Source organism: Cannabis sativa, chromosome 1, assembly GCF_029168945.1.
Source record: "Cannabis sativa cultivar Pink pepper isolate KNU-18-1 chromosome 1, ASM2916894v1, whole genome shotgun sequence".
Classification (NCBI taxonomy): domain Eukaryota; kingdom Viridiplantae; phylum Streptophyta; class Magnoliopsida; order Rosales; family Cannabaceae; genus Cannabis; species Cannabis sativa.
Window position 1 is genome coordinate 52,531,855 of NC_083601.1, and position 11,856 is coordinate 52,543,710.

Below are 11,856 nucleotides of genomic sequence, written 5' to 3' on the forward strand. Positions count from 1 at the left end.
ATGTAGTCTCTCTCATTTTAATTATGCATAGTACTTTTAAATTTATCTTCTCATTCAACTCAAGTTAGCTAGTTAGGAGTTATTAATAATAAATGGGATTATTGCGGCAAAAGTCCCCAAAAATTTGAGGTTCATGCCGATTAGTCCTGAACCTCAAAAATTGGCGGTGAAAATACTCAAGGTTGACAAAGTTGTTTGTCCGTTCATACTCAGTCCGTTAGTATGACTAACGTGACACGTGGACGCACCAGATTTAATCCCCTTTTTCTTTTTAATTTTCCCCTAAAATATAAAAGTAATAAGTTAAAAAAAATTAATAAATAAAAAACTTTAATATTTTTTTTATTTCTTTTTTGTTTTTCATTTATTTTCTCTTTGACTCAGTCTTCTTCATTATCCTTGAGCAGGCACAAACCCAAATTTGTTCAACCAACAATTTTTTTTTCGCAAGCTCTATTTCATATCTTTTTTCTTTCTTGCCTTCCACCACCACTAAAGGTTGGCTTGCCGGACTTTGAAAACGCCCAAGTCGAAGCCATGGCGGGTGAGACTTAGCTACACACAAGGCCCAAACATCACGGGGAGAGAGAAGCGGTAGATTTGTTCAGATCTTATCGACGGCGAGCGGAGGTAGTCCACTTTTTTTGGTCAGATCTCGTCGACAGAGAGTGCCATGGATGACGAAAGTGATGAGCTCTTTGTAACCAACATAAACCACTCTCTAAAGCCCACTCCCACACCATCGTCGACGTCCACCGCACCAAGAAGAGGGATGAAGAAATTGGGGCTGGGTAGTGAGTACCAAATCGTTTAATTTCAGGTTTGGTTTTTTTTTTTATTTTCTGGGTTATTTTCTGGGTTTTGAAAAAAAAAAATATTAGATCTTCAATCTTCTCTTTTCGATTAATTAGAAAGTGGGATGTTGATTTCTTGTATAAGGAATCCCAAGGTTTCTGTATCTAGTAGCTCTGAAGGAATTATCATTAATAGAGTAGATTTTGCTATGTCATTCTTGTGTGTTTTTAATAGTTTTTTCACAGCTCTGATATAGAAGCAAAGTGATTTCACTACACACATTCACCCACACTCATGATAAGGTTGATAACTTGAATAAAAAAAAGATTGAATAAGGCTAATAAGATATAACAAATATAGCTATGGTTGAATGATATACAATTCATTGTGTTGTTGGAATTATGAAAGTAAATATTCAATCTTCTCTATATAAGTTGCAGAACCCAAAAACAGATTTGGGCTTTTGAATTCGATTGTATGTTATTTTATCAGATATGTGAATTATTTTTATTCCTGAAAAAAATTGGTACAGATTCAGTTTCAGATCTGAGTTTTTACCCAGCTTTCTTGATGGGTTATAAAAAAAAATTGATGATTGAATTCGTAACTCGTGGTTGTGGTGGTACTATGATGGTCATGGTGATATAGTGTGTGAAGAAGACTGAAGGAAAAAAAATTAAAGAAAAACCATCTGGAAAAAGGAAAAATAATCGGAGAAGAATTGAGAAAAAAGAAAAAAAGAAAAAAATAATAATTATTTTTTAAATAATTTATTTTAGTTTTTTTAATTTTAAATTATTTTTTAATTAAAATTATGAGTTGGCCCAATAACTTTAAACACGTGGCATTATTGTCAGTATTTAACAGGTCTGTTAAATTGGGTATCAACGGACTTATAAATATGACGAGGTTGATGCCGATTAGTCCTCAACCTTAAGTTTTTGGGGATTTTTGCCGCAATTATCCCATAATAAATTATTAAGTTCTTGCTTAGTTGGGATTATTGGTTTCTGATTGTGTTTTTTCACGTACCTTTACCTTTTAACTTTAATACAAGTATTTGTTGTTTTACAAAATCTATATCTTATGTTGGGATTTCTTATAATTTCATGTTCCATTGTGGCATAGGTAAAATAATCCAATATTTACTGTTGTAATTCTGTTTATAGAATTTTTTTTTTCTCTCTGATCACTTTTGAACATTATATATATTTTTTTCATATTAAAATCCCTTCATGTGCTTTCAGAATTGGAATTCCCATAGTGATATTTTAAAGACTACATAAGCTAATGATTTTTTATGTTCCTTACTTTTATATAGCTTAGCTATGAACACCTCAACTCAAGTTTTGAGATACTATTGAGTATGAGCTAATTGTTTCCAACTTGAAGAGAGAAAGAAGAGGCTTGTCTTCCAGTGACTAGTAGTGAATGATGACAACAACAACAATTCACATACAATTTTAATTGCTTCAAATGGCAGTATTGAAGATGCCTCTTCATATGTTGTTGATTCAGACTCAGATTATGGTCGTTTGATTCAAGCTCTATTCTACTCTTCTTAATTAATTACTTTGAGGTTGGAGATATGCAATCCAATACTCTTGTCTTGAACCATATATCTCTTTTACAGTGTTTAATTGGATAAAGAGTTTAAAACCATTTCTCCAATTGCTCATCCATCTTCTGAGGCTGTCTCTTTATTAATGTCTCCTGATATGGGGCAACATGGAATTGGAGGCCTTGGTATGCAATGCAAGGGGAATGAACAATATGCTATTCATAACCATTTATTTGCTATGGAATGGAAAGCCATCCAAGTAACTTATCAGCATCAAAGGTATATATATTAGGGAAATTTGAATTCCTATACTTACATAACCTAAAAATTTGTCCCCTAAATGCAAAGTTATTAAAATTGGTAATATATGACCATTTTATCAATTTTCCTAAACTACCCCTCTCATTTGTAATCAGCCTCTCTCTTCCTCTCTCTTCGTCTCTCTCAGCCGATTTCCCACACTAAACCCACACAGCCGCTCGCTCGCCGGACCCGTGACACCCAAACGACCAGGGAACACAGTCGACCAACGCAACCCGAACCCTCGCAACCCCGACCTTCGACGAACTCCCAACATCGACAATGTCAAAGGTATGGTTTTTTTTTTGTTTTTTTAGAAAGGATTTAAAGATTAATTTTGTTTGTGAGATATTATTGGTTAGATTTAGGTTTTATTGTGAAAATGGGATTCGGATTCCGACTGTGAAGATGGGGTTCAGATTCCGACTGAAAAATGGCCTTCGGATCTGGGGAAGAAGGCCGGCCCGATGGTGTGCAGTCGGTCCGATGGTCCCATTGGGGTCGGGTCCGATTGGGTGTCCGAGTATGGGTCCGATGTTGGGGCTCAGACTGTTGTGCTGTATGGGCAGGGAGATTGGACCGATGGGTCCGATTGGACAGATGGGTCCGATGGGTACCCAATCGGGCCAATTGGACCAATCGGACCCAATATTTTTTTTTTTTTTAATATTAATGATTTAGTAATTGTTTTAGGTATTAATTTATTATTATATTATTTAGTGATTGTTTTAGGTATTAATTTATTTTTAATGACTTAATAAGTATTTTTTAATTAATTATTGGTAAGTAATAATTTTTAATTTATTATTAATTATTAATTATTGTTTTAATTTTTATTGTTTTATTAATTATTGTTTTAGTATTAATTAGTAATTATTGTTTTAGTATTAATTATTAATAAGTATTTAGTGATTGTTTTATTTTTTTTGATTAATAATTGTTTTATATTATTTATTAATTATTGTTTTATTATTAATTATTAATTTTTGTATTAATTTTTATTGTTTTATTAATTATTGTATTTTTATTAATTATTAATTAATGTTTTATTATTAATTATTGTATTAATTTGTATTGTGTTATTATTTATTATTTTTTACTAATTATTAGTTATTAATGATTAATTTTTATTAATTATTAATTAACATTTTATTATTAATTATTAATTATAAATTTGTATTATTTATTAATTATTGTTTTATTATTAATTATTAACTTTTGTATTAATTTTTATTGTCTTATAAATTTGTATTATTTATTAATTATTGTTTTATTATTAATTATTAACTTTTGTATTAATTTTTATTGTCTTATGAATTTTATTATTTATTGATTATTGTTTTATTATTAATGATTAATTATTGTATTAATTTTTATTGTTTTATTAATTATTAATTATTGTTATATTATTGTTTTTTTTTATTGTTTTATTAATTATTGGTTTTTTATTAATTATTGTTTTATTATTAATTATTGTATTATTTTTTATTGTTTTAATAATTTTTAATTATTGTTTTATTTTTTATTATTTTTTTAATAATTAATTATTGTTTTATTAATTATTAATTATTATTTTATCTTTTATTATTTTATTACTTATGTATTATTGTTTTAGTATAAATTATTGATTATTTTTTTTTAATTTTTATTGTTTTATTGATTATTGTTTAATTATTAATTATTAATTATGAATTATTGTTTTATTCATTATTGGTTATGTTTTATTATTAATTATTTATCGTTGTTGGTTATTAATTATGTTTTATTCCCACATAGGTTATGTAAGTATATTACCAATTGTATTTTTGAATTATTAATTATTAATTATCGTTGTTGGTTTTTATTTTTCAGGGAAGTGCACATCTTATAATTCCAGTGTCGGACCATTACACTGGCCGTGTCACATGGCGCGGGGGTAGTTACTACTACCCGAAGATTAAGGCTAAATTTGAAGAATTTAACCTATTGGACAGGGTGAGGGAATCCCCTTTCAAACAGTTTTTCGAGAGAGCGCCCATACAATTTTCTGGAGCATTTTTTCATCAGTTGATGCTTCACAAAATAAAATCTGACAAGCCGGACGAGGTGCATTTCTATGTGGGAAGGAAGAGATGTAGATTTGGGAGGGTGGAGTTCGGCTTGGTCACCGGGTTAAACTTATTGCCGGCCACTGCGAGGAAGACATCAAACAAAATGGAAGCTCTGACCGGTTGATTCAGGAATATTTCAACGGTAGTGCTTCGATCACCTTCGGCCAACTGCGCAGAGTTTTTGAGAGCTGCACAGAAGCTGATGATGTTTACAAGTTGGGGATGGCCTTGTTTGTTATGGGCGTCCTCACTGGTAAGGAGGAGAAGACTGCCGTTCCTCCTTTTGTGATAAGAATGGTTGATAACCTTCCATTCTTCTACGAGTATCCCTGGGGAAAGATTTCTTACACCAAGCTGATGGAAAGTTGTAACAAGGATTACTTGGATGTGAAGAATAAGATGTTGAAAAAGATTGAGAAGGGAGTAACTCAGAAGGAGGCAAAATACTCAGCCTACGGCTATCTTTGCAGCGTTGCAGTATTGGGCATACGAGGCCATATTACAGTTGGGCAACGAGTATGCAGTGAGGAGGTCGCATGGCTTTCCGAGAATGGTCAACTGGGAGAGTAAGCCGAAAACTACACTCGGGAAGGATGAAGTGACCAGATTATTTGCTAAAAATGTAAGTTTGTTACGCTTTATTTTGAATTCATGTTAATTTCCATATATTATATTAATATATTTGTTATATTTTTCAGTTGACAGTGTACTCCGTGTTATGTCCTCGGCCGAACGAGATTGAGTTTGTGAGTTACATAACCGGGGGTCAGCCTCCGTTATTTGTTGACTTGGAGGAACTTGTGTTGGGTGAGGATGGGCAACCAACACAGGATGCTTTGCGAAGCCAGGCCGAAAGCTTGCCTCCACATTGGAAGAACGAGCGGAGGCAGCCCGAATATTTAAAGACTCTACACCACCTCCACCGTCTCCTCCACGTGCACCGCCTGCAGTTCCAGATGGGGTCCGGTGTTGACCCATCTCCACGGCTTCGGCCCCGATGGGTCTGGTGTTGACCCATATGCAGCTTCAGTTCCTGATGGGTCTGGTGTTGACCCACTTGCAGCGTCACAGGGTCCTCCTGTTCCCCCGTCAGCTTCCATTCCCAGCACCTCGGAGGCTCGCGATCCAGTATACCCTGCCATTTTGGCAAGGTTGGAGACTGTGGAGAGGGGGCAGGCCGCTCTGCTAAGAGGACAAACAGCGATTATGGATCAGTTGAAGACCATAATGACGCTCCTGCAAGATCCTGGAAGGCCGGCAGCAGATTCACAGCCACAGCCACAGCCACAGCCACAACCGGAAGAGGAGGCTCGGACACCGGAAGATGACTTCATTCTCCCAAATGATTACCAACCGGATGATGATGACATGTTCTGTACACCTGAGAAGACGAATATCACCAGCATCGGGGATACTCAGGATTCTGAGGTGCAGGTGTTAGAGACAGCTCCAGAAGTCATGGAGAACCGGAGGAAGAGAAGGCGGCCTAGGTGGTTCGCTGAGTACACTGAAATGAAGAAGAAGCCTAGGGCTACTTCGACACTCGTGAATGCGGACCCACTTAGAGTGGTTGATCGGAAGCTGCTCAAGACTTTTCACAATTGGGTACTCGACCAGATTGGGAACAATTACCCGAGAGAGTGCTTCACCGGTCGACACCATTCGTCTTGGTTCCTCGAACTGCATACTCCGAAATTTTGGCTTGGGAACGATGTAAGTTTTTAAGACTTTTTTACTGCTTTTGCTTTTAAAGACTTTATCTAACTCTTTTTTATTTAACTCTGACATATTTAATTTTCATGTTTTAGCATTTGGATGCGGCATTCCATTTGATGAGGAGGCGTCAACACTTTTATCCCGAGTCCTACCCGAATAGATGTGTCATAATGCCGTGTATTTTCCCAGCAGGAGTTATTGCTCGGTGGGAAGCTGCGGGTGATGACCAGGCTAACTATCAGTGGGACGAGAGCATATTAGATTTGATTCGAGGGGATGAAAGTCAATTCTTGGCCAGTTGGAAGAACAAGGAGAGAATATATATGGCCCTCTACTTCGATGGAGCAAAGCATTGGGTGGCATTAGAGATAGATCTGGATCATTGGTTGTTGAACATATTTGACTCCAGCCTCGGATCGATTTCCCCGAACGAATTGAACTGTCACCTGGCAATGTGGGAAAAATTACTACCAAATTTGCTGCTGCAGGCTGGCCTATTCGAGAGTCATGACATGATCCTCTTGCCTCAACTTACCGCCTCAGAGAGCCAGGTCAGAAATTTCACTTCAAAAGTCATGGATCGGGCCGTTGTTCCACAGACAAAGACAAGGTAATTTAATTACAATTGATTTTTTTTGTTATTTAACTTGAATTTAATTTGCACACTTTTATTCATTTACTTTTTATTGTCGCATACAGCGGTAACTACGGGATGTACGTGATAGAGCACATCGAGCATAGTATGCTGGAGACTACGTTTGATAATGTGCACGATGAGAATATGAAGAAATTTAGAGAGCGGTGGTGTGTAGATTTGTTTTACCAGAATTTAGCATGAACAAATGTTTTTTTATTTGGTATTTATTAAGATAACAATGTAAATGGTTTTTTTTTTTATTGGTATGTTTATGTTTTTTCAAGAGTTCATACAAATTTTACGCATTTCTTTCGTGCAACAAATTATAATAATTATGTAAACATAAAATATCACAAATTCTAATGTTTAAAATAGTCCAACATTAATTCAATAACAATACATAATAGTCCAACCCATCACGATACAAATAAACTAAAATAACATTTTTAACCTCGGTAGTTGCAAGTGCTTCTGTTGTGCCCCTTGGCACCGCACATGCTACAATTTCGCGATTTGATAATCCTTTCACCGTTACAAGCAGTTCGGTTGTTCTTAATTCTTCCAACCTTTTGCTTCTTGGGTCGCCCTACTGGTTGCTTCTCAACAGGCACTCCAACTCTCATGTTCTTGATGTCATCAGGCAATTCCCAATCATCCTCGTCACCAACTGGCATAATTGTTCCTTCATATGTCCTCCTCCAATATTCAGTTGTGTAATATGGCGAGCATAGTGTGTACGCGCTAATACTTCGCTCTTGAGATGCAGCACATGCATGAGGACAAGGAAACTTCATGCACTAGAACAAGCCGCAAGTGCAAGTATATTCCTGCAAGTCCACTACGCCACCGGTCATAACTGTTCCTCCAGGGTGAACCTGCAACGTGTAAGGCCCGCATGAGTCAACGTTCAAATACCGACCTTTTTCAAAATGCAATGTCAAGTCCTCCTCCATTTCTGGTGCTAGGGGTTTCGTCCACTTGTCAGCTTTTTCTTTTCGTGAAGCAAACCACTTCTGGACTTTGGACCTCAGGAATGCTACAGCAGCAGTGATCGGGAAGCCTCTTGCATCCTTAGTTGTGTTGTTGAAGCTCTCATCCCAGTTGCTCGTCATTACATTGTAACGTACCCCTGGAAAGTACGACCGGACCCATTTTTCAAATCCGATTTCCTCAATATATTTTGCAACCGCTGGATTCATGGCCCGAATGTTCTCAAATTCTCTGTGAAACTCTGATCTTGAATACGTGTACGCACACGTGTAAATGTGATTCGTGAAGACGTCAGTCTTGAACTTGTGGTTGACGTTCATAATAATGTGGTGGTAGCATGCACCGTGGTGTGCATCAGGGAACACGATATCCAAAGCACGAACAATGCTTTGATGCCTATCCGAAACAAAAGCTAAGTTCTCAACATCACCAATCGTTCTTTCAATTTTCTCATAAAATAGGTCCAGGAATTGTGGTTTTCACTGTCAACTATAGCAAAAGCTATCGGAAAGATATGACTCCCTGCATCCAAAGCCACTGCACACAACATTTGCCCACCATACCTAGTCTTCAAGAAAGACCCATCAACGCATATAACAGGTCGACAAAACTTAAACCCCGAATAGAAGGACCCAGAGAGAAGAAACAATACTTGAAGCGACCATCTTCTACCACAAAATCCGTGATCGTACCTGGATTCCGCAACTGTAGCATGTGCAAGTAACTAGGTAATAAAGAGTACGAATCTTCAGGTGTACCCCGAGACAGGTGTATTGCCTTCTCTCTGCACCTCCATGCCTTTTCGTAACTCATTTGGATCCCGTAATCCTTGTGCATACTTTTTCTTATATCAGAGGGCAACTGATCCGAGCCGTCAGTTGTGAACTTATCCTTAATTAGATGGGCAACTATTACAGGTGATGCTTGACGGTTATCTTTTCCTCGAAGATCAAGGGAACATGTATGTACATTATGAAATGTACTCACCTCAAACATGTTAGAAAGTACGTTCTTCTTCGCTCTTAATCTCCACCCACAATCTGTATCCTTACATGTGACGTACCAAATATCAGTACCGGACTTCCTAACGTAGTAGTCAAACCCTTTCTTCATTGCATACAGGCCAACAACCATCTTTAAATGCTCTTTGTCTCTAAAAAACTTTCCCACATGTAACTCCCCGCCTGGTGTGCCACCCGTAGATATATAATGACTATGATCCTCGATGTCTTCTCTTGTATACATTTTCTCCTTGAATTTACCGTAACTTGTCGAAGAAGAAAATGGATCGCTCCATCCAGTCACATTGGTACCTCGAGCATCAGTAGGACCACTAATATCATTGGTCTCTCTACCATTATTAGGACCTGTACTGTCAGTAGTTCCTCTAGCATGACTGGTTTCGCCTGGACGACTACTACTAGTACCAGGTGTTTGGCAATTTTCTCTACGGGGCATTCTTTTCCGTGTCGGTGGCCTCGGTGGTATTTGGTACGATAGTGGAGTCAAGTTCAAAGGTACAGCAGCAGGGACCTCTGTACCTTGGTCGTCTCTCACGCCATCATTGCCCTCAACATAACATTCAGGGTCTGGACCATTAAAAAAACCATCGATGAACGGCATTTGTGCTACAATATCAGCACTCGGCATCATATTGTTTAATTCAGGTAATACATCTGCAACCAACACCTCTGGATTTGTTTCTGGACCAACAAAACTCCCAACCTCGCTACGATTATCCTTAACAAAACTTGGTGTGGGACTAGGATCGACGCAAACATTCTTCTTTAACAAAGTCACAAACAAAGGAGTAAATTCATCTGGCTTCTTCGCAAGTGTAGATAAAAAGTACCTTGCACGCTTATCATTTCCAATAACTTCAGGGCGATACTCAAAGCCTTTCTTGTACTTGTAATGTACTTCCAATTTCAAGTCATACTCCACTTTGTCGACATCCAGTTCTTCGTACAAAACATCAACCAAACCTGAGTAGCTGAGGTTTGGATCAATGTCAAATGTCAAATTGTCGCCCCGTTTATAAACCCAATCTCTACCATCAAACTCCCAAACACCATTATACATAACACACGCATTAACAGTTGAACCTGTCACATATATTTAAAAAAACACAGTTATAATTTACAACAAAAATCTCACCGAAAAAAAATCTTAATTAATCATTAATAACAAAACAATAATAATTAATTGATAATAAAATAATAATTCATAATTCATAATAAAACAATAATTAATATTCATAATAAAAAAATTTAATAATTAAAAAATAATTATTAATTGATAATAAAATATAATTAATAATTATTACTCAAACCATAAAAAATAAACAATAATTAATAATAATTCATAATTTATAGTTAATAAAATAACTAAAAAAAAAATAATTCGTAAAACATTAACTAAAATAATAATTAATAACTAATAATGATTAATAAAAAAATAACTAATAACACAAATAATAAATCAATATAAAATAAATTAATAATAATAAATAAAAAATAATAATATATTAAAAAAATAAAAAAAAATCCCGTAGGGTCCGATTGGTCCGATTGGTCCGACCATCGGACCCCACAAGGATCGGACCTTATATTAAAAAATTTAAAAAAAAATAAAAAATTCAAAAAAAAAATAAATCCGACCATCGGACCCGTGTTCCAAAAAATAAAAAAAATTAAGAAAAAAACATCGGACCCTCCTCGGGTCCGACCATCGGACCCATCGGGTCTTCACCCCTGTCAACAAATTTTTTCCCACATCGGGCCACCCATCGGGCCAGCATCGGGCCCCATCGGACCCGACGAAAAAAAATGCAGAAAAACAGCAAAATCCCAGTTTTCACATGCAGCAAAAATTATAACAGAAAAAATAGCAAAATAACAGCAACAATCCACAGATCAATCATCAAACACAACATTCTTAATTAAATATGACAACAACAAACAAGATTTAGAAAAAAAAAATAAAATTAATTACTTACCCATTGATGGAGCTTGTATGTGTTCTTGCTTCTAATGTGGTGGATTAGTGTGGTAGCTTGTAGTGTGGAAGGTTGTAGCTTTTAGTGATGAGTGAAGAGAAGAAAATTTTTTTGGTGGTTGTGGAAGCTTTCGGGTGGGGATTTTGTTTGTTGAATTGATGAGAAAAAGGTTGGAGTGGGTAGATGTAGGTGGGGAGGGTATTATGGGAAAAATACAAAAAGTGTCATATAAAATTAATTATGTATAGTATTAGTTTAGGGGAATAATATATGGGTTATTTAAGCATGGAAATTCAAATTTCCCATATATTACTAGTATGTACAGTATTGTGTTATATACATTCTATGTAGTTACTTATAATGCCATTTACATTGCTCTTAACATGTTGATTAGGCATATGTTATATACATTCTTACAGATGGTCAGGCTGAGGTATGGTCTTGTTAAACCCCATTAATACTTACTTATTAATTGCTTCATAACAAATGATATACTTTTCTTTTTCTTTTGTTTTGATTGATGAAACGATCTAAATAACATTAGGTGAGGTTGTTTTCCCATGTGATGAAATCGTGTTGTTCGAAGGAGAGGAGAGCTAGTGAAGGTGATGGAGTCCTCAAAGCCATGCTGCAATTTCTTCAAAGCAAATTAGGCCTCTGACTGTCTTATGCCTGCCTGTTGCTCTTGCTTCTGCCATCTCCACTCACCAAAAAGACAAATGATCTCTTCTGGGTCTCAAGATTACACCAACAAAAATGACTTAAATTA

At 36.0% G+C, this 11,856-nt stretch overlaps 2 protein-coding genes and 1 long non-coding RNA gene across 3 annotated transcripts; 2 read left to right on the forward strand and 1 right to left on the reverse strand.

Moving 5' to 3' along the window:
- The first annotated feature begins 347 nt into the window (after positions 1-347).
- Positions 348-5,200, forward strand: LOC115702212 (uncharacterized). Its single transcript, XR_009685752.1, has 3 exons — positions 348-820; positions 2,117-2,947; positions 4,508-5,200. It is a non-coding gene; the product is annotated as an uncharacterized LOC115702212 (long non-coding RNA).
- A 50-nt stretch (positions 5,201-5,250) lies between these two features.
- Positions 5,251-7,318, forward strand: LOC133035097 (uncharacterized). Its single transcript, XM_061110806.1, has 5 exons — positions 5,251-5,368; positions 5,445-5,712; positions 5,771-6,459; positions 6,555-7,072; positions 7,162-7,318. The coding sequence occupies exons 1-5, from the start codon at positions 5,297-5,299 to the stop codon at positions 7,298-7,300; spliced, it is 1,686 nt and encodes a 561-aa protein (XP_060966789.1). The 5' UTR covers positions 5,251-5,296; the 3' UTR covers positions 7,301-7,318.
- Positions 7,319-7,545: 227 nt separating this feature from the next.
- LOC133035101 (uncharacterized) lies at positions 7,546-7,893 on the reverse strand. The gene has a single exon (XM_061110812.1). It carries the CDS (start codon positions 7,891-7,893, stop codon positions 7,546-7,548), a length of 348 nt encoding a protein of 115 aa, XP_060966795.1.
- Between the last annotated feature and the right edge of the window lie 3,963 nt (positions 7,894-11,856).

What these genes read in the sequence shown, in the direction of transcription:
- LOC133035097 (XM_061110806.1), top strand. Translation starts at nt 5,297, where the DNA reads ATGGTCAACTGGGAGAGTAAGCCGAAAACTACACTCGGGAAGGATGAA. An exon ending in AATTTTGGCTTGGGAACGAT is followed by an intron (nt 6,460 to 6,554) that starts GTAAGTTTTTAA and finishes TTCATGTTTTAG; the next exon opens with CATTTGGATGCGGCATTCCA. An exon ending in GTTCCACAGACAAAGACAAG is followed by an intron (nt 7,073 to 7,161) that starts GTAATTTAATTA and finishes TGTCGCATACAG; the next exon opens with CGGTAACTACGGGATGTACG.
- LOC133035101 (XM_061110812.1), bottom strand. Translation starts at nt 7,893, where the DNA reads ATGAAGTTTCCTTGTCCTCATGCATGTGCTGCATCTCAAGAGCGAAGT.